At 47.4% G+C, this 24754-nt stretch overlaps 1 protein-coding gene across 1 annotated transcript in view; it reads left to right on the top strand.

Annotated features, from left to right (window-relative positions):
- Window positions 1-24683, top strand: part of ECEL1 (endothelin converting enzyme like 1) — a 41807-nt gene extending 17124 nt beyond the window's left edge. Inside the window, exons 3-18 of the mRNA XM_088131704.1 lie at window positions 2456-2524; window positions 3049-3159; window positions 4504-4596; window positions 5252-5376; window positions 8207-8429; window positions 10465-10563; window positions 11792-11866; window positions 13356-13459; window positions 14112-14170; window positions 16776-16827; window positions 18593-18660; window positions 19451-19575; window positions 21041-21106; window positions 22590-22685; window positions 23946-24022; window positions 24518-24683. Coding sequence (XP_087987830.1) covers window positions 2456-2524; window positions 3049-3159; window positions 4504-4596; window positions 5252-5376; window positions 8207-8429; window positions 10465-10563; window positions 11792-11866; window positions 13356-13459; window positions 14112-14170; window positions 16776-16827; window positions 18593-18660; window positions 19451-19575; window positions 21041-21106; window positions 22590-22685; window positions 23946-24022; window positions 24518-24617 — 1542 coding nt within the window. The 3' untranslated portion in view covers window positions 24618-24683. The remainder of the gene's footprint in view (window positions 1-2455; window positions 2525-3048; window positions 3160-4503; window positions 4597-5251; window positions 5377-8206; window positions 8430-10464; window positions 10564-11791; window positions 11867-13355; window positions 13460-14111; window positions 14171-16775; window positions 16828-18592; window positions 18661-19450; window positions 19576-21040; window positions 21107-22589; window positions 22686-23945; window positions 24023-24517) is intronic.
- Window positions 24684-24754: the final 71 nt, after the last annotated feature.

The raw sequence follows: 24754 nt of genomic DNA, 5'->3' as shown, positions 1-24754 counted from the left end.
ATTAATTTTGTTGCGTTTTATGCTCTGTTTTTATTGCTGTAATTGGATTGAGTTTTGGAAGGCATCGAAAGGCAGGGTGGAAAATCAATGCAATAGCCCTAACCCCTGCCCCAGTGTTTTCTGCTCGGGGTGGATCGCTCTCCTTAGGCCGTCCAGCTGCTAGGAAAGAGAATTGCTTTGTCTGAAAAGGAAAGATGAGGTTTGCATGGGCAGGGCTCTTGAAAAACCCAGAATATTTCGGTCTCTGTGGAGTGCAGGGGTGTGATCTAGGCAGCACTGGGGGGCAGAACCCAGGGCCCCACTTGGCAGGAATATACAGCATCCTCCCCCAAAACGAGTTGGTTCATTTATCACATGTTGAGGTCAACTAATCAAGACATTCTCATGGGAGAAACGGTGGGTTAGGCCAGTGTTTCTCAACCTCAGCAAGTTTAAGATGAGTGGACTTCAACTCCCAGAATTCTGAGAGTTGAAGTCCACACGTGCTGGCTGGGGAATTCTGGGAGTTGAAGCCTACCCATCTTAAAGTTGCTGAGGTTGAGAACTACTGAGGTTGAGAAAGACTCCCTCCAGGTTCAACCTGGTGATTGAATGGTTCACATCAAGCATTACATCTTCAGTTAATTGTACAGTCTCTTTTTGCACAATACACAGACTCACAATTCTGCAACCCAGGTTTTAAACCTGAGATTAACTACAGGAGTTTTCATTAATTAAGCATAGGCCTAGTTGCTAAACTTTAAGATGGGCGGACTTCAATGCTGGCTGGGGAATTCTGGGAGTTGGAGTCCGTGCATGCTGGCTGGGGAATGCTGGGAGTTGAAGTCCACACATCTTAAACTTGCCGAGGTCGAGAAACACCGGATTAGACAATGGTGACATCCACAGCATGTCATTAATTTACTGCATCACTGAGGAAGTAAATTCTGGAGAGTCCAGGGTTAAAGAAAACAAAATTACAGGATGCCTTCAGAGAGAACAGACCCTTAACCTGGTTACTGAACAAATCCAACTTCTGAGTTTGCACAGAATCCTAAACTAACCAAACAGGGTGGGTTCACCACACTCACTAATAAAGGCTTTATTAACTTTTATTATTAAATTACTAAACTACAGTAATTGTGTGGGCTGGATGGAGTTATGGACACATTGCTGGAGTCAGATTTTACTCAGAGTAAATGTCAACGATTTCTTAGGAAACTGGACATAAAATCAAAGGGAGGCCCCAAGGATCAGCCCCAACCCTGATACTTTTTTGCATTTTTATTAATGACACAGATGAAAAGATGGAGGAAAGCCTATCAAATTTGCCAAAATCATAAACAATATTCAAAATGATGTTGACCGCTGGGAAAGAAATGGGCTGCAAATCATAGAATGCAATTTAAAAGAGACAAGCCCGTCAGTTGGGAAACTATTTAAATGCACGGATATAGGAGGGGGGGTTCCTGGCTCAATAAAATATTTATGCATATGAGTCCGTGGGGGGAGTGGGGAGTGGGGCAAGTGATGCAGCGTGAGTTGCAAATATCTCACCTCTCTGTCCTTGCACGACACCGTTTTGGCAGCGCACATGTTTATGAGAAAGATCTTAAAATAGTAAAAAACAGACCTCTCCTTCAGTTTGACGTCTGTTGACCTTATGGACATGTGGAGTCACCAGCGTGATGTACCTGCAAATAAAGGCTATGCAGACTTAGAAATATGTATTTTTTTTCAACAAATCCAGAGAAATCCTGTTTTGTAATCGTTTTATTAGACACAGATCTTTAGGGAGCTTTGGTTTGGATTCCTGCATTAAGCAGGAGGTTTGTTGTTGTTGTTTAGTCGTTAAGTCGTGTCCGACTCTCCGTGACCCCATGAACCATACTGCGCCAGGCCTTCCTGTCCTTCACTGCCTCCCTGAGTTTGCTCAGTTTCATGCTCATTGCTTCAGTGATGCTATCTAACCATCTCATCCTCTGCCGTCCTCTTCTCCTTTTGCCTTCAATCTTTCCCAGCATCAGGGTCTTCTCCAAAGAGATCTCTCTTCGCATTAGGTGACCAAAATATCTGAGCTTGAGCTTCATTATCGATCCTTCCAATGAGCAATCAGGGTTGATTTCCTTTAAGATTGACTGGTTTGACCTCCTAGCAGTCCAGGGGACTCTCAAGAGTCTTCTCCAGCACCACAGTTCAAAGGCATCAATTCTTCGGCGCTCCGCCTTCTTTATGGTCCAGCTCTCACAGCCATACATTACTACTGGAAGCAGGAGGTTAAACATGACATAAACAATGTCCTTTTCCAATTCTAGGGTTCTAGACCTGGGTTTTTTAAAAATTTAACTAGTTTTTTGCAGCTTAGGTAGCTGGGTGAACCCAGCCAAGGAGGAGCAACTGGTGGATCAGCAGAAAATAAAAGCTTTAGCTTCTCCTCAAGCTAAACGCCTGGTGTGTTTTTTCCCCACCTGAGCAGATTGACCAGGATGGGCTGACGCTGTCGGAGAGAATGCTCTACCTGGGCCAGGATGATGAAAGCGAAAAGGTGAGAAGAAAATGCAGGTGTCCTGGAATGTAATGCCTGCCCCAATACTTCTTCTAGGAGGAGGGGGTCTGGCAAATGAATCGTTCCAAGATATGGGGGGAGGACAATGACACGTTACCCTTGCAGAGCCGAGCTTCCTTTAGAACCAGCGGCCAGCTCTATCCATTTCCCACAATGCCTAGGAGTGGCCCTCCGGTGCTCTGATGCATTGTGGGAAATTAGAGGTTTTGCAGGGCAGATGACAGGTGACATCAGGGGAGCAGGTGGGTGCCTGGGAAGGCTGAGAAATGGGAACCAAGGAGGGCCTGAATGGGGCTGGGCCCTGTGGGGACATTTGAGTCCATCAGCAAATCGAAGATGTTCACTAATGCTCTGCCTGGATCAGGAAGAATTCCTTGGCAGATCGGTCAACCCAAGAAGGGCCTTCACGCTGCACAAATTGTGGTGCTCAAGGGACCCGAGAGAGGATTGGCAGACTGGATTTCCGGGCCCGGCAAGGGGTTCCAGAGCCTTGTCTTTTCCAGATCTTGGCTGCGTATGGGGCGTTCATGGAGCGGCTGCTGGGCCTGCTGGGTGCTGAGCACGTGGAACAGAAAGCCAGGGAGATCCTGCAGCTGGAGCAGAGGCTGGCCAACGTGAGTGTGCCCTCTGGCCCTTCCTGGGCACTGGCCAGGGCTGGCCTGGGGAACGGGGAGCAGAGGGGGCGGCGTCCATCCGCCAGCTCCCCTCCCGGAGCTGCCTTTCGGTAGAGCTGAGCGGTGCTCTGGATCCAGAGGTGAGCAGCTGTTTCCTCAGGAGGGTCCTGCAGCCACACGAGGCAGCCAGATGACCCCAGGAGAAGATGAATCGCGAGCCGCCCAGAGTCACTCTCTGGGGGAGATGGGCGGCGTATAAATCCAATCAATCCATCAATACAGCTGCTTGAAGGATGTGCAGACAGGCGGTGGGGTTGATCTCGGGTGCTCCAAAATGTCTTTCCGGTTGTGAATCCAAAGGGCTGGGTTTGGGGTAGTAACGCAGGGCACCCAACACGCTTACTCTGCCAAGCAAATTAATCAATTTTCTGGGTTTGCCCAAAATATTATGCTCTAAACAAACCAAGGAGGCCGCTTTGCACAATACAAACCCAACACTAAGCCCCAGGCAACCTAACCAAGCTGAGTGTGGGGTGATCAAACGTGATGGCCAAATTGGTCCTTGGGTTCCTCTTTGGATCTGGATCCCTTTTCAGACCCGCTGGAGCAGTAATGATGCAAGATTCCTGTGCGGGGGGCTGAGTCACAGTCCTACAGCAGACTTCCGCGCATTCGCTGTCCAAAGTCCTTGCAGAGTTTTCCGTCTTCTCCTCCTGATGGAATTCTCTGTAGGAAGCAAAAAGACGGAATCAGCTATGTCCATCATGGGAGGAAGACGTTATCCCTGGAGTGAGAGGGGAGAAATGCAGAATAAAAGCCCTGCCCCAAAGGGTCCCCCATCCAAGGGAGTGGAGGTTGGGGTGCACTTTTGGGGGCGCTGTCTGATTAATTTCCTGCAAAGAAGAGGCACACTGAAACTTGAAATATCTGAAGGAAGGTACCAATGTTCTCCGTTCATCTGCTCGTACTCTGGCTGTGTTCGTGCCACACTTTCAACCTGGTTACCAAACAAGCCCATTTTCAGGGTTTGCACATTCCATGGAGCCATCCACAAACCCAGTAATCTGGGTTCACACAGCAGATTAAGCTCTGCAAAACTACCCAAGTTGAAATGCATCCAGCTTAGCCAGTTGCGCAGATACATTTGCTAGGATTTTACCTGGCCTGATGAACCAGGTTGAGGGAACGCAACTCTTGCATCGCTTCATTCCTGGTGGGTTTTGGCCCATGAAGGAACTGGGGCGAAAAACTCACCACTTCTGCCTTCTCCAGGTCAGCAGAGGGTGATGGGAGCCGGTTGGGGGCGGCGATCTGGTCCAACTCCAACTTTCCCCCATTTCACAGATTACTATCTCTGAGTACGATGACCTGCGGAGGGATATCAACTCCATGTACAATAAAATAACGTTGGGAGAACTGCAGCGCATCACACCCAATGTAAGTTTGGGAGCTGGGTATGGGGCCAGGGAGCCCCGAGGAAGCAGGGCGGTCAGCAAAGCAGGAGGAACATCAGGTTCTTGTTGCACCACCCGCCGCCTTGCCAGGTTCTTCACTTCCAGAATTGTGAAATTCATATCACCTTTCTCTTCCATAACTTTCTTCCCCAGCAGCAATAGAAATGAGAGAGCTCATATTGGGGCAATTTAGCTAACAGCCTGCACGAAGGAAAGATAAGAACAACAGCAGAGAAATATGATTAAATTTGGGACGGGGGTGGATTTCCATTAAGCTGGCAGTCGTTCAGTTTGGGGTAACGGTGACCAGAAATGGATGCAGGCTTATTTCTGTTCAGGTTGGCTTTGAAAACAATGTCAGAATATTGCCTTACTAAAGTGAATGGTAAGATGGACCAGATTTATGGGCATTTATAACCCTGCCTTAGCAGGAGTGTCCATAGGGTAAGGGTAAAAAAAGTCAAGATGGCAGCCATGACCCTATCCCATTTTTACATGCAGGACTTCCATTGCGCTACCATCTTGAATTTTTTGCCCTTCCCCCCATACATGGCCCAGTAGCAGCTTCAGGATGTCCAGTCTTCTATTACAAAGCAGTGCTTCAGAAGTAACAGTGCAATGCTTCATGCCTTCCCCAGTTGAAATGGAAGCGTCTTCTGGACAGAATATTCCATGAGCGTTTTTCGGAAGACGAAGAGGTGGTCCTCTTAGCCACCGATTACATGCAACAAGTCTCGGAGATCATCCGTACGACGCCTATCAGGTATGGGTGGGGATGAGGGTTGGGGAGGGGTTGCTGGAGTAAGGGGGGAGCTTGAAACACTCCCCAGCAGCAAAATGGCTGGTTCGGCACCCATAAAAGTGAGTATGAGCTGCTGAGCCAGGAAGAACCTGGAACAGCTGCACTGTTGCCACGCTAGTGGCTGGGCTCACCCACCCCTTAATCAGGTGAGTTGATGCAAGGGTTAGTTTTCAGACTGAGAAAGCCACGAGAAGATCTGCCTCTTCTCCAGATCATCATATCGTTGTTAGAAAGAAATAAAGCTCTTAGCTTAGTTCAGTTCCTGGTGTTCTTGTGACCTCAATAAATCTTGCTAAAGAAAAGTTCAGTCGTGTGGTTGCAGTCACTGTTTCAACCTTTTTGACATCCCCGCCCTGATGCCCCTAAAAAGGTTTGACAGTTACAAACCTAAAAGCTGCATTTGCCCAAATTTGGTCAGTGTGAACCTGGTTACTTTTTAGTGGCTTCGTGTGTTGTACAAATCCAGCCCCTTTGATTTATTTAAGGTTCAATGTATTGTGTGAATCTAGCAAGTGGATTAAGAATGTGTGAACGCAGTCTGCCATAGAGCTGGCACGTAGGGGGCCCACAAACATGCCCACAGTGCTCTAAGGCAGCCACGATTAACCCTTGAGGTGCCCTTGAGATGTGGTCTGCTAGCTAGGATCCTTGGGTGTTGGAGTCCAAGCATAGGTGGAAGGTCCCAGGTTGGGGGCTGCTCTAGGGGGAGATGAGATGAGTTCTGCTGCAGCTTTTCTAAGGGTCAGAGGTCTCCAGCAGGGCTGTGCATACTTTGAAAAGGGTTTGGAAAGAGTGCTTTGGACTTTGCACCATCCCTCCGCTGGAAGAAAGAATGGCAATGCTTCCAGGCTCGTGTGGAAATATAAAAACACACCAAGAAAATATTAGTGCTGTGCTTACACTTTTACAAGATCCAGAACACTTCATGCAACTTCCTAATTTGTATCTGTTGTCATACGATAGACATTTACAGGAACGTAATGGAGAAATGGCAAGTCATGATGCTTGTTCACTAGTACAAGGGTTTAGTTAGGTATTTATTAGATTTACAGTATATCCTTCCTTTCATTCAGGAGCTCCAGGTGGAATACGCAGTGTTCTCCACTCCCATTTCCCCCTACCCCGTCAATCCTGTGAGGTAGGTTGGGCTGAGAGAGAGAGAGTGAGTAGCCCCAAGTCTCTCAGGGGGCTTCTGTGACCAAGGATGGACATGGACCAGGTCTCTGTGCTCTTAATCCCCCACCCTCCTCCACTTCCCCATCCTGGCTCTTGGGCTGAGAGGGATGGACTGGCCCAAGGTCCCCCAGGAGTTTACGTGGCTGAAGGGGGGACTAGAATCTGGGTCTCTCTGCTCCAAGTCCAGCACCTTCACCATTACCCCACACTGAGGTTCAAATCCCCACCCAGATCTAATGCTTTTGGCCTTCACCAAGTCAGTTTATTTCAACCTGGCCTACTTTGTAGGGTTTTCAGTCGAGAGTTTAACTTGTCAGGCTGATCCTGGTGGGTTGGAAGCCTTCATCTCTTCGACTCTGATTAAGATTCTTCCAGTGATCCCTCTGTGCTCTTCAAAACTGGAGTGGGGAGCATAGCTAATAATTAGATATGTGCACCTCCTAACAAAGCTTTCGATGATGATTGGGGGACTTATAGTCCCCCCAAAACATGCACTTAGATCCAAAAGACACAGCACCCCAACTCCAAAAGGGTAGTCTTTTGAATCTGAGTGCGTGATTTGGGGGGATTCCCAGACCCTCCAGTCCACAATCAATTCTGATAGGGAGAATGTGTTTCTAATTATTCTTGCCATCTTCCAGATAATGCTGGACTGCAGTTCCAGCAATCCTTGCCCATTAGCCCTGATTCCTAGAGGGGATAGACTGATGTTCAGCCATGCTTTCACAGTTCAGAGGGAAGTTTGCAGAAACAGAACTTGGACAAGGGACGTTACTAGTACAGTTTACAGATCCTGGCTTAGTGACTTTGGATACAACGGACAGCATTTTTGTTTAGACACCACTATCGGGATGTCTTCATTAAATTGAGGGCTCATCCCCTAAATCAAGGTTTTACTGCAAATGATGCCATTTGCATCAATTACGTAATTACACCAGTAAATTGGTGCAAACGACAGGAATGCAGATTTCACAGCCGCTTGGCTTTAATGGACATTCCTTCCCCCCAGTCCAGTCAGTTGTGGTTCTGCTGTTATTGATCACATTATTCCTGCGATAAAGCCAATTTCGCACAGGGACTTTCAGTAAGCACGCAGTTAGCTGATGTGGACGAAATAGTTAGCCATTTCTCTAGTTATTAACTGGCTATTTAATTCCCCAGCATTGCATTTCTTCCTTTCTCCTGACGTGTGGCCAGCCCAACTGACTTGAGGCCTGTCTGAATCGGGGATTGTGTATCAAAATGCTTTGTACAAAATATATAGCAGTCTCGTCTCGTCTTGTGTCATGTCAGAAACGCAGGAACTGGAAGGGAGATCATTATTAATCTAAATTTAAAATTTTTTTAAAACTTTAATAAAAATAAAAATATATAGCAGTGGAAGGCAAAAGAGAATTATTGGAAAGAAAGCAGACGTGAAGCCATTCCCTGACCTGTTCGATTTCTGCATGCAAGGAGTCCCACAGGGAAAGAGCGTTCCACTGTGCAGTCTCAGACAATGCAGGTCAGAAAGAGCTTGAGGGTGCTGGCCATCCCAAATTCCCCACTCTCACCCCATAGGGAAGCGTGGCACCTGCCCGCTAAAGCCGTCTCCCTGGCGCTCCTTCCGTTCCAGGATCCTTCACAACTACATGTTGTGGCGCATTACGGTGGTGCTGAGCGAACACCTCTCCACCCCGTTCCGAGACGCCATCCATGAGTTCGCCAAGGAGATGGAGGGTGCCGAGAAGCAGCTGGAGCTGACCAAGACCTGCCTGAGTCAAGCGAACAAGCACTTCGGAATGGCCTTGGGGGCCCTTTTCGTTGAAGAATTCTTCTCCTCCACCAGCAAGGCCAAGGTAAGAGTCCACGGCAGAGGAAGGGCAGCGAGCAGCCGGATCTGATCGCTGAGGGCGCATCCTGGTGCCCGTCGATCCCCAAAGCGTCCCAGCCCAGGACCCTCCGGACAGGTGGAACTTGGATCCTCGTAATCCCCAGCCGTGAGGATTTAAGGGAGCAGGAGACGGATAGGCAGCCCAGCCTATCCTGAGCATGTTGGGTTGGGGGGCGGCAACTCTCAAACCTTGGCACTGTCCATGGATGCTGGAGAGATGACTCCCCAGAGAGCTATTAAGGGGAGAGAAACGGTTCTGTCTCCAAGTATGTCTTCAGCTCTCTTGACGAGAGGATGCAGTGAGGAATGAATCACGATTTATAGCCAATGGATCTGTCGCACTGATGCCACGAGAGGCCGGTGGGGGGAAGCAGCCATTCTGGGTGATGGAAATGGTTCTCTTGCAAACGGCGCTGCTGTATCTCACCGTATCTGCTCTTGGGAAAGGGGTGGGCTGCGTGCTAAGCCCCCATCCCGCCCTACATGCTTCTGTTCCAGAGGTTCTCAACCTTGGCAACTTTAAGATATGTGGACTTCAACTCCCAGAATTCCCCAGCCAGCTATGCTGGCTAGGGAATTCTGGGAGTTGAAGTCCACATATCTTAAAGCTGCTAAGGTGAGAAACACTGTTCTATTCCCTTAGCAGGCATCTATTTTTACAACTCCCGAGGGGGCCCATGTCTTAAAAGCAGACCCAAACTCATACAGGCAGAGTCAGCGTCGAAATTGCAGAAAGCAAAGTGGAATAGCGAGGAGGAAACATCACCCAATGAAACGATCCGGTCAAAAGCTGTAATTGCAACATCAGGAAAATTTGGAAGAATAAGCGAGGCCCACCTGGTGGGAGAAATTATAAAAAGCATCCAGTTGCAGTGTAGGACATGGGTTTTTTTTTTCTGTAAGAATATAATGGGTGCCCAATTTGGAGTAGGAAGACTCACTGAGGGTGACCAGGAGGATGAAAAAAGTCAAGATGGCTGCTGGGAAACCATTCCATAAATCTTTGAACCCCATTCAACCCATAACCATCATCTTGTTTGGCTCCCAGCTAACCACTTGAGCAAGCCCATCAGTTTAAGGCAGCATTTCTCAACCTCAGCAACTTTAAGATGTGTAGACAACTTATTCAACTCCCAGAATTCCTCAGGCAGCATACGTGGACTTCAGTTCCCAGAATCCCCCAGCCAGCATGTGTGGATTTCAGCTCCCAGAATTCTGGGAGTTGAAGTCCACACATCACAAAGTTGCCACGGTTGAGAAATACTAGTTTAAGGCATTCTGTGCAGACCTGACTTTCCTCTTTATTGATTTTAGGATGGGACTGTGAGAAAACAGTTTCTGGGAAGAACAGAGTTTTGAGGATGGATTTTATCGGCATGAAGGCAGCCTTCCATCTTGAAGGCATGTTATAGTGGCTCGAATCAGGAGCCTCTGCAGGGGGAGAAGGCTGCCAAGATCATGCAAACGAAGCTCTGCCCCTTAGTTAGTGCCTCGCACACACGATATGCATGAAAAAGGGGTGGGGCTTCAGAAGCACCAGCGTGGCCACCATCTTGACTTTTTTGACCCCCTCCAGCTTTGAGTTGGATTTTCCAGGAAGCTTTCTGCATGCTAAGCCAAGCAAAGGCTCTGCCATCAAAATACGGTCCATGGGTGGTTACTAGGGCAACGGGAGGCTGCAGTGCTTCCTCTCCCCTCCGGTTGCTTAGAAATGGGTTGTCTCCCTCTAGTGGCCATGTTAGGTTTAATAGATGCTTTCCCATGTGGTCCCCCTCCAAGGGTGTTTTTAAAATCTCCGCCAACCAGGTCCTCTTGGGCAAGCATGTCTCCTCATCCCTCAACCAACCAGCACATAGATGAGCCCCTCTTGCTGCAGCACGCAGAACCCAGAGAAATGGGCTGTGATGCCTAGCAAGGATGGTCTTCCTTTGCCAACAGAGCCTCGTTCTTCTCCCCTTCTCTTTATTGGGCGGGATTCTCCAATCGCCTCTTGGGAACAGGTGCAACAGTTGGTGGAAGACATCAAGCACATCCTGGACCGGCGACTTGAAGAACTGGACTGGATGGATGAAGAAACCCAGAGAGCAGCCCGAGTGAAGGTGGGGGGCCAGGGAGGGGTGGCGGGGATAGATCTACCCAGCCTGAGAAGCTGCACCCTCTGGATTGTGTCGTGGAGCACTTGATGCAAATCAGTGGCGATTTGTGTGGGTAATTTCCAGATCACTCCCGGTCAACGCCAGATCCAGATCAGAGCAAGCCCGCACGCCACTCAATCCAGCTAGCGAAAAACAGAGTTTGAAGTTTACTTATTAAGCAACAGCAAACATCAAAAGCTTTTAACTGGCCAAAATGGATAAAAAAAGGTAATAAAAGGCAATATCAGGGAGAGAAAAAAACGTGAACGGCCAGGAAGAGATTAAAAGGCAAAGGGTTTAATACCCACAATTTATATTATCTGTATCAAGAACACAGAACTTTGCAGAGCCCCTGGAAACAGTCCTGGGGGTAACTAACATGGACAGTGCTCATAAAAAAAACAGAGCTTCAGTTGCATGTTTGCAGTTCTCTAGGTTTTTTTGAGCCTTCCATAGATACCCTGGGTTCAAAGGCTCTTTCCCACCTTGGAGGCATTCTGGAAGTGTGCATCACCCATAATTCCCAGCCAGCCTTAGGGATACATGTTCCTTTTGTATGTCAGTTTTGTGACTTAGAGACTACCTTTGGAATTTGGAGAGTGTGTCGTGGGCACTCTCACAAAATGGCTGCTCCAGGGAGGAGGATAGTCCACTCTTGAAGTAGCTACTATGCTGGACATGATCTTTCACAAAAATGCCCATTTACCTGGGGAGGCTGCCCTTCCCTTAAGACAGTGTTTCTCAACCTTGGCAACTTTAAGATGGGTGGACTTCAACTCCCAGAATTCCCCAGCCAGCTTGGCTGGCTGGGGAATTCTGGGAGTTGAAGTCCACCCATCTTAAAGTTGTCAAGGTTGAAAAACATTGTTTTAATATGTTCTTTATCACTCCAGCAGATAGGCACCTTTCCCAATAAATTGCTGGGAACCCATATTATTATTTCCAAAATTACCCTTGGCATCCAGATCCATTTTTGCCAATCAAAATGAGCGTAGAGGTTGACCTTGTGCTTGTAAGCTTGCCTTGAATTTTAAAGTCTTGTTAAGAAATTCCAGGTGGGTCCGGAGAGCTTGGTTGGCACCATCACCTCGCCATGCCACACAGTTGGGGCTGTGGGCACCGTGTTGCCAACCTCTGCCAATGCAGACACTCAAGATGTTGGCCAGGTATTTGAAACCAGCTTCTCTTGCAGCTGAAGCACATGATGGTGATGATTGGATATCCAGACTTCCTGCTCAACCCAGGAGCAGTTGACAAGGAATATGAGGCAAGTATTGGAGAATCTTGACTTCCAGGAATAAATTTCCCATCTGGGTAAACATATCTGTAAAAGGAGACAACTCAAAACATGAAATTACTCCATAATTTTTAGTTCAGTTCTCACCCACGTTTGATGAAGTCAGGGGTCAGCATTATGGCATCCCACACAACCGGCACAAGGAAGCTCTCCTGAATTAAAGTAGAAATAAAAAAGTTTAAGGTATGCAAGATTGTGAAGATCTCAGGATCTTCAGGAATCTTATGAGATGCCAGGTGATCCCCTGGGGATGTTCTAGCCTGCAAGGCTTTGGAAAAACTTTCATTTACTGGCTAACTTCCATATTTATTACATTTCTATCCTGCCTTTTGTTGAGGAGCTCAAGACCATGTAAATAGCACTCCTCTATTTTTTCCTCCACAATGACCCTGCAAGGTAGGTTGGGCTAAATATCTAGCCCGAGATCATCCAGTGATTCTCCATGGCTGAAGGAGGATTTGAACCTCAGCCTCCCTGTACTCTGCCCTCACTTTCACCATCTCACCACCTTGGCTCTTAGATAGAGAGAGAACAACTGGCCCAAAGTCATCCATGAGCTTCTGGTGCTGAAGAGGGACTAGAACCTGGGTCTCCCCACTCCTCGTCCAGCCCCTTCACCACTGGACCACACATCCAAAGCTGGGAATTGGCAAAAGCACTTGTAGTTGGCGCTCAGTTTAGGTGGCCATCCTAGCCAACTTTGGCTGATCTTGAAGAAAAGCGAAGCAGGATTGGACCTGGGTAGTATTTGGATGGGAGACAAACAGGAGTTCAAAAAACATCCAGGAAGAAAACAGTGGCAAACCAGTTCCATATTGCTACCAAGAAAATGATATGAACATCTCCATGTAGACATCAGGAGTTGAGCTCAATCTGAAGTCTACTTAACTCATCATTGAAGTCCGAAAGCAAGGTTATAATCCCTGCTCAATCTGAGTTTCGAGAATTTCTTATCAGCAGCCCCAGTTTGGAGGCCAAGCAGAACAAGTTTATCAGGTCTAGACAAAGGGTCACAGTTTCCACACACAGGCAAAAACAATTGGAGACAAAATACAGAGTAACAGGGTTGGGTTTTTCAGCACTGCACTGTCCTCGTAACATCCAGTTAGGATTATAATAGGAGAAATGCTGTATAGATGTTCAACCTCTAGATCTTTTAGGCCTTTAAAGGTTAATAACAGTGTTTTAAGTTGTACCTAGTAAGCAATTGGTAACAAGTGCAGATCTTTCAGGATAGTCCTCAGTTGATCCCTGAAGCTCATACAAGTTAGCAGCATAGCTGCTATGTTTCATACCACTGGCATCTTCTGGATAGTTTTCAGGGGTAGCCCCAAGAAGAGTACCTTGCAGTAGTCAAGTCTTGATAGGTTTGTTCCATCTGCATGCAAAGCAGGTCCTGTCCCTCCTGAAGCTCAGGTTCTCCCTTAAACCTTTGCACTGATACTTGTGTCTTCTGCAGTTTGAAGTCCATGAGAAAACCTACTTTAAGAACATCCTCAACAGCATCAGGTTCAACATCAAGCTGTCGGTGAAGAAAATCCGTCAGGAAGTGGACAAGTCAGCGTAGGTGGCCTTCTTTTTCTAGAACCTCATGGCTGGTCTGTGGGGTGCAGAGAGGTGATTGAAGGGCACTCCTTTTCTCCTCCAGGGTGGACTTGAGGGTTCCCTAGAGATGCAGGATAAAGGTGTTGCTCCTCCACGCTCCAGGATGCTGCCAGAGAAGGTTCAGAGTTGGGGTCTTTCAGAGTCTGATCTTTCTCCATCTCTTCATTCAGCATGGGTGCGCCCTGAGGCACACAGGAGCAGAACACCCATGGGGCCATTATTATTTGAACCCTAATCCATTGCCTAAAAATAGTCAGTGTCCCACTCAAGCGTCTTCATGAAACAGGGATGTGCTGACCAGAACGGAGCCTGTTCAGGGTCAGGAGACTTAGTCTTGGTTGTCCTGAGGGCAGAGACAGTAGTGGTGGGAAGATGGTTCACAGCAGAGTCTGACCCTGAGTTACTGGGTCCACACTCCCCATCCTGGGAGGGTGTTCTGGGTAATGTAGTCCTGACTTATCTGCAGGACACCAGCTGTGTCTTGATCCTTGCAATGACCGCAACAATTGTCAGTCCCACCAGCTGGGACTGTCACCCCCAACGCACAAGCATTGGGTCCCCCCACTCTGCAGTTGGTCCTGTTGCTGATAACCATGTTTCCTAACTACAGGTGGCTGTTACCCCCTCAAGCACTGAATGCTTACTACCTCCCTAACAAGAATCAGATGGGTATGGCTAAGTATGGCTTGTTTGTTGTGCATGTAACACATGTAGAAAAGGGGCAGGACTTCAATTAGGCAGTCACAGTTGCCATCTTGATTCCCCCATGGATATTCCTGTAATTTAATATTGAATTTAATTTAATTTAATTTAATTTAATTTAATTTAATTTAACTTAATTCCTGTAAAACCAAGATCCCACTTCACTGAGCAGTAGAAAGACGGAGATTTGCACAACCAAAATCATGTTGGGCACTGAATTATCAAGAGTAGCACAAATGTGGAAGAGCAAAAGAGTTGTGAACATCTCAGTGGTAGCCCTGACCGTTTGGGACACCCCCCCACCTTGATATTCACAGGTGCTCCTTGGCATTTTGCAAAGCTGCAAAAACATTTTTATTCAAGTGGGATTTTGAAGCTCCATGGGAAATGGGCAACTGGTGATATTTTTCTTTTATATTTGGGGGGGAAGCTGTTTTACTCTGGGTTTGGGGATGGGGAGATTGATCATGTTTTATTGCATTAGTTCCATTCACATTTGGGTGGGTGCTATAAAAATGCTGCTTGCGAATGACTAAATCAAATTTATAAGTTTTTATGGAATTTGATAAAGAGATAGGGAGACAGGTAGAAATGGAAAGAGAGACAGAGAGAGAGAAATAGATGATAGACAGACATCAGTGGCAATTCCCAAGGGGTCAAAAAAGTCAAGATGGCAGTTGTGGCAGAGTGAACAAAGTCCCACCCTTTTGTGTGTTGTATGTGCAAAAGCAGTGGGGCTGTGATCACACTGCTTAACCACCATCTTGACTTTTTGACACACGCACACACACATGTCCCACTCCCAGACACTGTGAAATAAAAATTGAAAAGGGAGAAGTCAAACTCCAGAGTATTGGGGGCTGACCATGATAAGCCAGGGAGAGGGAGGGTAATTTGGGAGCAGATGTTTCCCAGAATGTCTGTGCCACAGCTGGCAGAGGGTGCTGCGCTGGGTTCACACAACCAGGGTAAGGAAAGATGTAACAGATGCATTTCTGCAGCATCCTAATTTCGATTCACCTTGAGAAGGGCTTTTCTGCCTTTATATGTTACGGAAATCCAGCCGTTATAGTTCAGGGTACCATACAAACCGGAACATGGATTACTTTATTTGTGTTGTGCAAATAAAGACTTTATGCATTTGATAAATGTATCTGATGGCTCTCTGGAAGACCTTAAAAACTTAGGCCTTGGGGTAGCATAGTCCGGGCAGACGCTGATCGTGTACATTTCATATTGTATTTTGTATCTTTTATATCCTTGTTTAGTTTTAAGTTGTGAGCTGCCCAGGATCACTCTGGAGCTGGGTGGTGTTTAAATCTAATGGAATAAATAAAATAAATGAATAATAGGTCATTTTAGCCAACCCCCAGCTTTTGGATGAGTGGAATAAATTTCCAGTTATTTATTCACTCTTTCCATCCCTCCCTCCTCTCTCCTTCCTTCCTTCCTTCCTTCCTTCCTTCCTTCCTTCCTTCCTTCCTTCCTTCCTTCCTTCCTTCCTTCCTTCCTTCCTTCCTTCCTTCCTTCCTTCCTTCCTTCCTTCCTTCCTCCCTCCCTCCCTCCCTCCCTCCCTCCCTCCCTCCCTTCCTCCCTCCCTCCATCACTCCAAAAGTCATGGGTATCTCTCTCATATATATATATATATATGAATATGAATATGAATATGAGTAGATGTATATATGAAGTGGCTCTGAAGAAAGAATTCTGGGCACAACAAATATCTAATTTAGCATTTTTCCTTGCTCTCTCATGCCCAGGGACATTAAAACTAGGGCTTTGCAAATCCTTCGAAGGGGCTGCTTTGGAACTCACAAAAGCCGCACAGAGCTGCCCTTTTCAGACCCTAAAAGCTGCGCATCTTTTTCCAGAGGCCCACAGCTGCTTCCGGAGCTGCTCTCTGCACCTGCATAGCAGCGTGCAAAGTAGGGGAGAAAACCCACCCCCTTTGAAAAATCGCTGGAGAAGATTTGCCAGTCCTGCTAGAAACCCGTTTTACCTGTCTGAAATACCGATCTATAACTTGAGAAGCAGACACTTTCTCCTTTTTGAAAGCTGAGATTTAATGGCAGGCACTAAGAGAATTGGGAAGGTTCCCAAATCCCCCCCCCCTTTTTTTTTTGCAACTCCAGAATTCTTCTCAGCCCCAGATGCAAAAAAATCAGTGGTCCGTTTCCCCGCCATCTTGAGATAAACTACATTTATCATAAGCACCCCAAAGCTAGCAGACATTCTGTACGTTCAGTCTTAACTTGATTGAACAACCGACTCAAATCACTTTCCAAAACTGGGGGGAGAGGGGAAAAAAATGGTCCTGTCCACTTTTCATCTTTACTCCCAACCCCTGCAATCCTTCTTCGTCCCAAATGTTGGGTCCTCCAGCCACCTAAAGGTAGTCACCCAGCCAAACCAGGTCATAAAATCATGGCGGTTTCCTCCCTTGTTTCAAAATCAGTTAACCCCGTAAAGAACAGTTGCATTGCAGAGTTTTGCTGCGTCTCTTATTTTGGGAAGCCGTTTGGACAAGATGCTTTACGTTTCTCTCCGCTAACCTGTGCCCTTATTTCTTCAGTGTTCCCAGCTGGAATTCTTCAACCCACGCTCTATGATCCTGAATTCCCACAGTAAGTGCTATTTTCCTATCCAGAAAGCAAGAGGAGAGCAAAGAACTAGAGTAAGGAGGAACAGCAATTTTGCTGAGCTGGTTTTGATCCTGCTTCTTCCACTCTCTGCTCCGGGCCTGATTCCTTGCCATGAATTTCCAAACAAAATCTTTCTGTGAAGTATCTAGCACAGTGTTTCTCAACCTTGGCAACTTGAAGATGTCTGGACTTCAACTCCCAGAATTCCCCAGCCAGCATGGCTGGCTGGGGAATTCTGGGAGTTGAAGTCCAGACATCTTCAAGTTGCCACGGTTGAGAAACACTGATCTAAACAGCATGTCCCATCTCCCAGACAGCCTTTCCAACTTGCTCCAAGCTTTTACTACACATCTGCAAAGCAAAATAAATGTTTCAATGCCCAGTACTTTTGGAAATCAATGTTTAAACTACAGGTAGTCCTTGTTCAGTGACTCTCTCGTTTAGTGACCATTCACAGTTACGATGTTGATGAAAAAGTCATTTTGCCACCCATCTTCACATTTACGGCCTTTGCAGGGCTTTAAAGCAAAGGAGAGCTGAAGTAGGATCATAAGCACTTAGCAACTGCTTCGCTTAATGGCCGAATTGCCAGTCCCAATTGTGGTCACTAAACGAGGACTACCTGGAGCTTCTTTTGTTTTGAACAAAGAAATAGCTGTGTAAGGTAAGAATGCAAGACCTGATCCATTTTAGTTTCTCATTTTGCCTTGTTGCACTTGAGAATTTTGTTTAAAAATATTGGGACACACTTCCCTAAGTATGCACTGTTTTCATTTGTAATTTCATTTGTGTTATACAGTATTTGCAAACAACTTTTTTTCTAATTTAGTGTATTTTTATACACTGCTGAGATGAGCATGCTGTAGTTATGGATTCCTGTACTTTTCTGGGGTTTGGAAAACATGATCTTGAAGATCTCTTCTAACTGCTCTCTTGTATGATAGTAGAATATATCTATTTTTGTGCAGATCTTCTGTAATGCAGGTTCTTTTTTTAAAAAATGGCAATGAGCCGCATTGCCAAATCCAATGAGCGACAATGACTTTTCAGTTTGAGTATTGGTTCAGAAATGTAAAAAACAGGTAAGTTGGCATTGCAACGCAGACGATCAAATATCTCCTCCATCTCTAATGCTGGTGCAATCAGGGATGTGCTCTGATTTGAAGTGGGCCCTCTTGCCCGTCATGTATCGGAAACGGCTCTTCGTTTAAGCCCTGGCGTTCTTCGCCATCTGCGTTCGACCTCTTGGGGCGGGGAGGAAGAATCATGTTTCTTATTCTTTCTGAAATGAAAATTCTGCTGGGAAGCAGGGGGGACCCTCATGCCGCTGGACTCCTTCCTACTTTTTGCTTCCAGCAACGGATTTATCAGGCCCCCTAACCCCAACCAAGGAAGCTCGATTCTTACAAATCTCATTAGGCAGGTTTACTGCAAGGCAAAAGGGGTTAGGTTAGAAAACCTTGGAGACTGGCGGTGGGTCCTTCAGCCTTCCTTTATCCGTGGGGTTTCCTTAATGCCTTTGATCTTCTTTCTGACTTTCTCCGGATTTAGTGGGGAATTTGCTTCCTGCCTATGGGTTACAGAAGGCGCCATCTATTCTGCAGCATTTTGAGAACATCCATTCCTGTTTCCGGGGTTCGGAGAATTTCAGGCGTTCCGTATTTGCAAGGCTTAGGGTCAGATTCCCATCCTCTGAGTCTCCTCTCCACCCCGCGACCAGCTCACGATGTTTGTCTCACTCCTACAGGTCCTTGAACTATGGGGGGATCGGTACAATTATCGGGCACGAGCTGACGCATGGCTATGATGACTGGGGTGAGATCCCTCTCCTTCCTCTTTACGTCTCTCCTCTGCAGAAGGGCAGTCTGGGATCCGGGGAAGAAGAAGGGATGGGAGGCTGCGTCCCAGAGCTCCGGGGTTGCCCTTCAATTTAAGAGGGTGGTGCAGCATCACAATAAGGGCAGGGCTTCGACAGGAATGACACCTTGGTCATCTTGCAGAGTTTCACGCACGCGTGCACGCACACCCCTGGACGCCCTGGCTTGCGCCTCAGCAGCTCCATTTCACTTCTCCTTCTTAGCGCTCTTCCCCGAAGTAGTACTATCTAAACAGGCTTAAGAACAATCCTAGCATTGGGAGTACGGAGTTGCTGGTTGGGGTGGTGGGAGAGGGAAGCCAGCATCTGGTGTGCCACAGGGTACAAAAATCTGCTTTCTGTAAGCTGAGAACAGATTTTTTAAAATAAAAGTCAAAGTGGCCCAAGCCATAAGTTTCAGGTTTAGGATGTCGAGTGAACCTAACCTATATTTTGGGGGCTTTTTTGAGAAGATCCGATTAAAACTCAACAAAGGTCAGCGTTTGGAAGAGGAAGAGGGAGAGACTGAGAAATAATGCTTCACACACACACACTAATCCCAAGCAGATTTTGTGGGAGGAGAACCGTGTTCTACGAAGCCAGAAATCAGGAGTCTGATAGCGCCTTTTCCAACTAACACATTTTATTAAAAGGCAGACACTTTCATCGGCTGCTGCTGTGGGTGAAAGCAACTTGTTGGTTTTGCTGACCCCGAGGAAGCTGTCATTTCCCCAAGCTTTTGCTTTGCAGGCGGGCAGTACGACCGGTACGGTAACCTGATGAATTGGTGGACAGACACCTCCTACAGCAAGTTCCGCAAGAAGGCGGAGTGCATTGTGAACCTGTATGACAATTTCACCGTCTACAACCAGAGGGTGAGCTGGGATGCCCGGACCCGTTTCGCTCACAGGGGAAGGGTCTTCCCCCTCCCTGAATTGCAGCCTTCAAATACCGGATGTGAAATTTGTCCAACTTCCAAATTTGGCCATTTGGATTTTGGCTATGAAGTTGGGACCTGAACAGTTATGTTTTTGTGTTTTGTGTTACGTTTTATTATTTTATTTTAGTTTCTTCTAACTTAATTTAATTTAATTTTTTATTTGGGGGCCACCCAATTTCTACCGACTCTGGACAGCTCACAACAATAAATAACAGAAAAACAGCAGAACGCAAAAAAAAATAATAATTGAAACGGTACAGAAATAACTACAGGATAATCACAAGACCGCAGTCCAACAACAGAGCAAACATAAAACATCACAAATGGGGGAGTTCTACCCCATTATACACACCCCAGGGCTTGGGTGAACAGCCAGGTTTTCAAAGACTTCTGGAATTGTACAGCAACTGTTCATAGCTACAATGGTGATTAAAAAAAAGTAACTTTGCAACCCATCCTCACATTTACGACCTTTGCAGGTCTGTAAAGCAAAGGACAGCTGAAGTCAGGTCATAAGCACAGTCATGGTTCCACTTAGCGACCACTTCGCTTAACGACCGAGTTGCTGTTCCCAATTGTGGTCGCTAAACGAGGACTACCTGTAATCCGTTTGTGAGGTGTGCTGTTTCCCATTTATCCCCAATCACAGCCAAAAAATGCCCCAATAACCTCTTTTTTTTTGCCATGGTTTGCCTTTTTTCTCATCCCCAGCCTGCACTTGAAATCACTTCATGCAGTCCTTCGCTGTTCCAATTTTAAAAGAGTGTTTTTCCTCTTTGCCCAATGCCCAATTTTGCCATGGACACAATCTGGAGCGTTTCGTCACCAGTGTGGGGTTGATGCCAGGCCAGGGGAGGCATTCTGCCAAGCGCACCCCCTTCCCTCCAAGAGTTGCCTGGTGGCATTTTGGCTGGGGCTGCGTAGCTTCCCCCATGTGCAAAATGCCTGACCAGGGTTTTCCTTATGAACACGGGTTGGGCGTTCTTTCAAAAGAGCCTTCGTTAAGAAGCGATTCTGAGGTGCGCACAGCCTTGCAGGCTGCCGAGTTGAAGACGGAGGACCTGCATTCCTGCAGCAGGTGAACCATGGCCCGTTTTAAGCTTGGTCATTTTGTATGCTTGTGAATTGTGGCTTAGAGAAGCCAGCCCGTGGGTTCATTTAGGATTGGCTGGGTTCATGCAGGTGTTCATATGCCCGATGAAATAAACTCGACCAGGCCTTCAAGGGACGGCCTGACCTGCCCTGGCCAGATTTCTCCACCTGCATTTTCACCTAACATGCCCTGGCCTGTGAACCTAGAAAGTGGACCCATCACCAGCTTAAGCGTGTCATGGGAAGCAGCCCCCAGGTGTCCAAGGGTGTACAATCTGACTTTTTCCCTCCTCTTCTTCCTCCTGCAGGTGAATGGGAAACACACACTGGGCGAGAACATTGCAGACATGGGCGGACTTAAGCTCGCCTACTATGTGAGTTTATTTATTTAACAAGGTTATATGGCCACCCCTCATATACAGGATTAGGCAGCTAACAATTAAAAGAAAAACAGAATGAAAAACACAACCAATAATAATTCTCCAAAATTCCTCTGGGGAAAAGCAACTCTCACCCCTCCCTCACTGAGCCATGCCATGCCCACCCACCCAGCCCAGCATGGCTGGCAGAGAACTGGGGGGGGGGGGTTGCTTGTGCCCCAAAAGGCCACTCCAGGGAGGGAAACCTTGGCTCTGACTGCACCTGCCTTCCTCCAACCTGATGCTGAGTGCTTCTGGGTCATGAAGGATAGCACCCAGGGTATTCACTGGGGTGGGGTGGGGGGCCAAAAAGTCAAGATGGTGGCCACAGCCACAAGATTGAAGCCCTGTCTCTTCAGTTGGCTGCCATTTTGACTTTTTGGACCCCTGGTGCCTCCCCTAGTAGCCTTTCTGCCTTGCCCCATGAGAAGCAGCAGTACTTGGACCTCAGAAGCATCATTTTCAGTGCTCTGAAATAACAGGAAAACTCTTAAGACCTTGAAGGTGGACCACGACCTCTGATGGGGTCTCGCCCCACCTCGAGGACACCCCTGAAGTTGCCTCCTGTGGCCCTGCTTTCTCATACTTCTTACAGTTGGAGGAAAAGGGGCCTTGAGGAGATCTTTGTGCTACCAACGTAAAAGGCCAGAGGGCTATACCACTTCAGACTGTGCCTCATCCAGATAATCGGGTGTCTGCACAGTATGGTCAAAAAAGTCAAGATGGCAGCTGCAACAGTGCAGTCAAAGCAGGAGGAGGGCTTCAATCACACCATTGCAGCGGCCATCTTGACTTTTTTTAACTGATTATTTTTTTTAATTAACGAAATACCAAGTAAAAGCAAAAACAATCAAGCTGTTTTTCCCTTGTCTGCTTGGTTTTTGCTTGCAAGGAGATGGGTTCTTTTGCTTTGTTTCTGCTGACAAGCGTGTAAAGAAAAGGGTGAGGGGTCTCGGCCAGTTGACCCTCAGCTCTGGGGATTGGGCGGAGGGGAGGAGTTGCAGCACGGAGGGCGGCTGGTTGGAAACCCTCGTCTGGAAAAGTCAACCGGCAAGTCCATTATAGGTCTAGTTCTGTATCTTTGGAGCAGCGCAGATGAACTGGAGAGGCAAAAATTCTTCCCACGTTCCAGATGGCCAGTCGCAGGACTTAACTAGGGGGTCAGCTTTTAAAGATCTTTAAAGGCCCTGGTCACCGTCTTACACGTCTTAAGCAATATTAAATCCTCCTTCAGTTATGCTCTCCCATCCCTTCCAGGGGTGTCTGCAGGGGGTGAGGGTCACTCCCGACAAGGCGGTGGGCACAGCATCGCAACCACAATCCTGCCGTGCACCCAGGCCTTGATGCACACCCACACCCCATGCACACCCTGACCCCTTCCTTCCACCGTAAAGCGGAGCGTGTCCATCATCTTGCAGGATGCAATTTTCTCTTGCAGGCGTATCAGAAATGGGTGCGGGAACATGGCCCGGAAAACCCGCTGCTGTGGCTGAAATACACCCACGAGCAACTTTTTTTCATCGCTTTTGCTCAGGTAATGTCCCTCTTGCGGAAACAACGCTGCCCAGAGCCTTTGGGGTCCCAGACTGGCAGGATAAAATCTTAGTTTGCATTTCAAGGGAGAGCCGCCCTCGATTTTTTGCTTGGGGCGAGAATTCAGTGGAACCAGTTGACAGGGGAATAGAGGGAGTTAGTTTTAGCCCAAACAGCCTCAAAGTTGTTACTAACCCCCTCTCCATTCTTCATGTATTGCAAGCAAAAGAGGGAGATTTCATAGGACGCAAATCTCCCTTTCCCCCCCTGAATTTCCTTTCTGCCCCATTCGTTGTGATCATCTCCCCGCTGCCCTGTGGCCACCTGGAAGAAAGGCAGAAAGTTGTGGGTCTGGCTAAGCTCTCCAGTTCCGTCCACGTGGCTTTGCACCACCCACTCGCAGTGGTGGGTATTTAAACAGTTTTTCCCATCTGAGAAGATATATTTAAAAAAATAGCCAAGGGAATGACGCTTTCTGCAGCGGCTGGGAAGAGCTAAAAATTGACCCCATCTCTCACAGACTGGGGGGTTGAGGATTGTGGGCTGGTAGTGCCCAGGACTGAGTCAGGGGCCTGTGCTATGAAAAAAACTGATTTTTCATCCATTTGGGGCAGAAAAAGTTTCATCTGTTTGGGGCAAAATCACTTGGAAATGTGAAAAACGCTCCCGTTGAGCATCCATAGCAATGTTTCTCAACCTTGGCCACTTTAAGATGTCTGGACTTCAACTCCCAGAATTCCCTAGCCAGCATGGCTGGCTGGGGAATTCTGGGAATTGAAGTCCACACATCTTAAAGTGGCCAAGGTTGAGAAACACTGGAATAGAACTGGGAGTGGAGGGTCCTTTGCAATCCTAACTTTTTCCAAACTTCTGCACCAACTACTGGGACATACAAAGCACCAAGGATTAATAGACCAGAAGTGGGCGTAGGAAATCTTTTATTCAGATAAAAACCTTACATAGTCATCAGCCACCCTAAGAAACAGGGAAGACAGGATCATTGGCATACAAGACAAGCTAAAATACTTAATTAGCCTTAGTACTTGAGGCTAGATTTAGGCTTAGTTCAGGTTTAGACTTAGTTTAGGGTCAGGTTGAAGTGTAGGACTAGGCTTAAGTTTAATCTTAGGCTTGGCTTAGGTTTATACTTAAGTTTAGGCTGAGGGTTAGACTTAGTTTAAGGTTAGGTGCCTAACTTTCGATAACCTCTTTGTAACATGCTCTGAGACTCACTTCAACGCGTCTCCCTTCTTCCCTGCAGAACTGGTGCATTAAACGGCGCTCACAGTCCATCTACTTGCAGGTGCTGACTGACAAACATGCTCCCGAACATTACAGGTGGGTACTAGTGGGGGCATCGAAGGTTCAGACTGGGGCAGAGATGGTCACTTCTCTGGGGATTATCCGCGGAGGATCTGCTGTCCCCAGTAACAGCACTGCAGGGCCCCTCCCAGCCTGTCTTCCCTCCCTGGAGCAATTCAAACAGGTTGGACTGTAGTCCCCAACAACAGACTGCAAACTCTCGGAGTTGAAGTCCACCCATTTTAAAGCTGCCGATGGCTGAGAAACCCTGGTTTAGCATTTTGTGGTTTCACTGTGCCTCCTCCTTGGGGGAAGCCACGGGAGCGGGCCAAAAACACTTGTTTGATGAGCCGAAGTCCCCAAATGCTTAAGCCTCTGAATCTGATGGGGAATTGGAAAAAGCACCCCATGCTCCTCCTGGTTTTGGGCTCCCGTAGACTGACACGGCGCTCCTCCTACAATATTAGTTTATCTCTGTAATCTTGGCTTTTCTCCTCTTGCTCAGTGGGGCCTTTCCTCTCCCCTCTGCAGGGTGCTGGGCAGCGTCTCCCAATTTGAGGAGTTTGGACGTGTCTTCCACTGTCCTAAGGACTCCCCCATGAACCCAACCCACAAGTGCTCCGTCTGGTGAAACGCCAACCTGTCCTGCCCCTGCCTGGAGCCAGCCCCTGCCAAGGCGCCAGCTGGCATCACTCTTGTCCAGGCCGGGCAGAGGGAGAGGAGAAAAGACCTCCGAAACCTGAGGTGGCCCTGGCTCCAGAGATATGC

The sequence above is a fragment of the Python bivittatus genome, unplaced genomic scaffold (assembly GCF_059951505.1).
Source record: "Python bivittatus isolate LINGU-HERP-01145 unplaced genomic scaffold, Pbiv_v1 ctg000980_np1212, whole genome shotgun sequence".
Lineage (NCBI taxonomy): Eukaryota > Metazoa > Chordata > Lepidosauria > Squamata > Pythonidae > Python > Python bivittatus.
The sequence above is the reverse complement of the archived record's forward strand: the minus strand, read 5'-3'. Positions and strand labels throughout refer to the sequence as shown.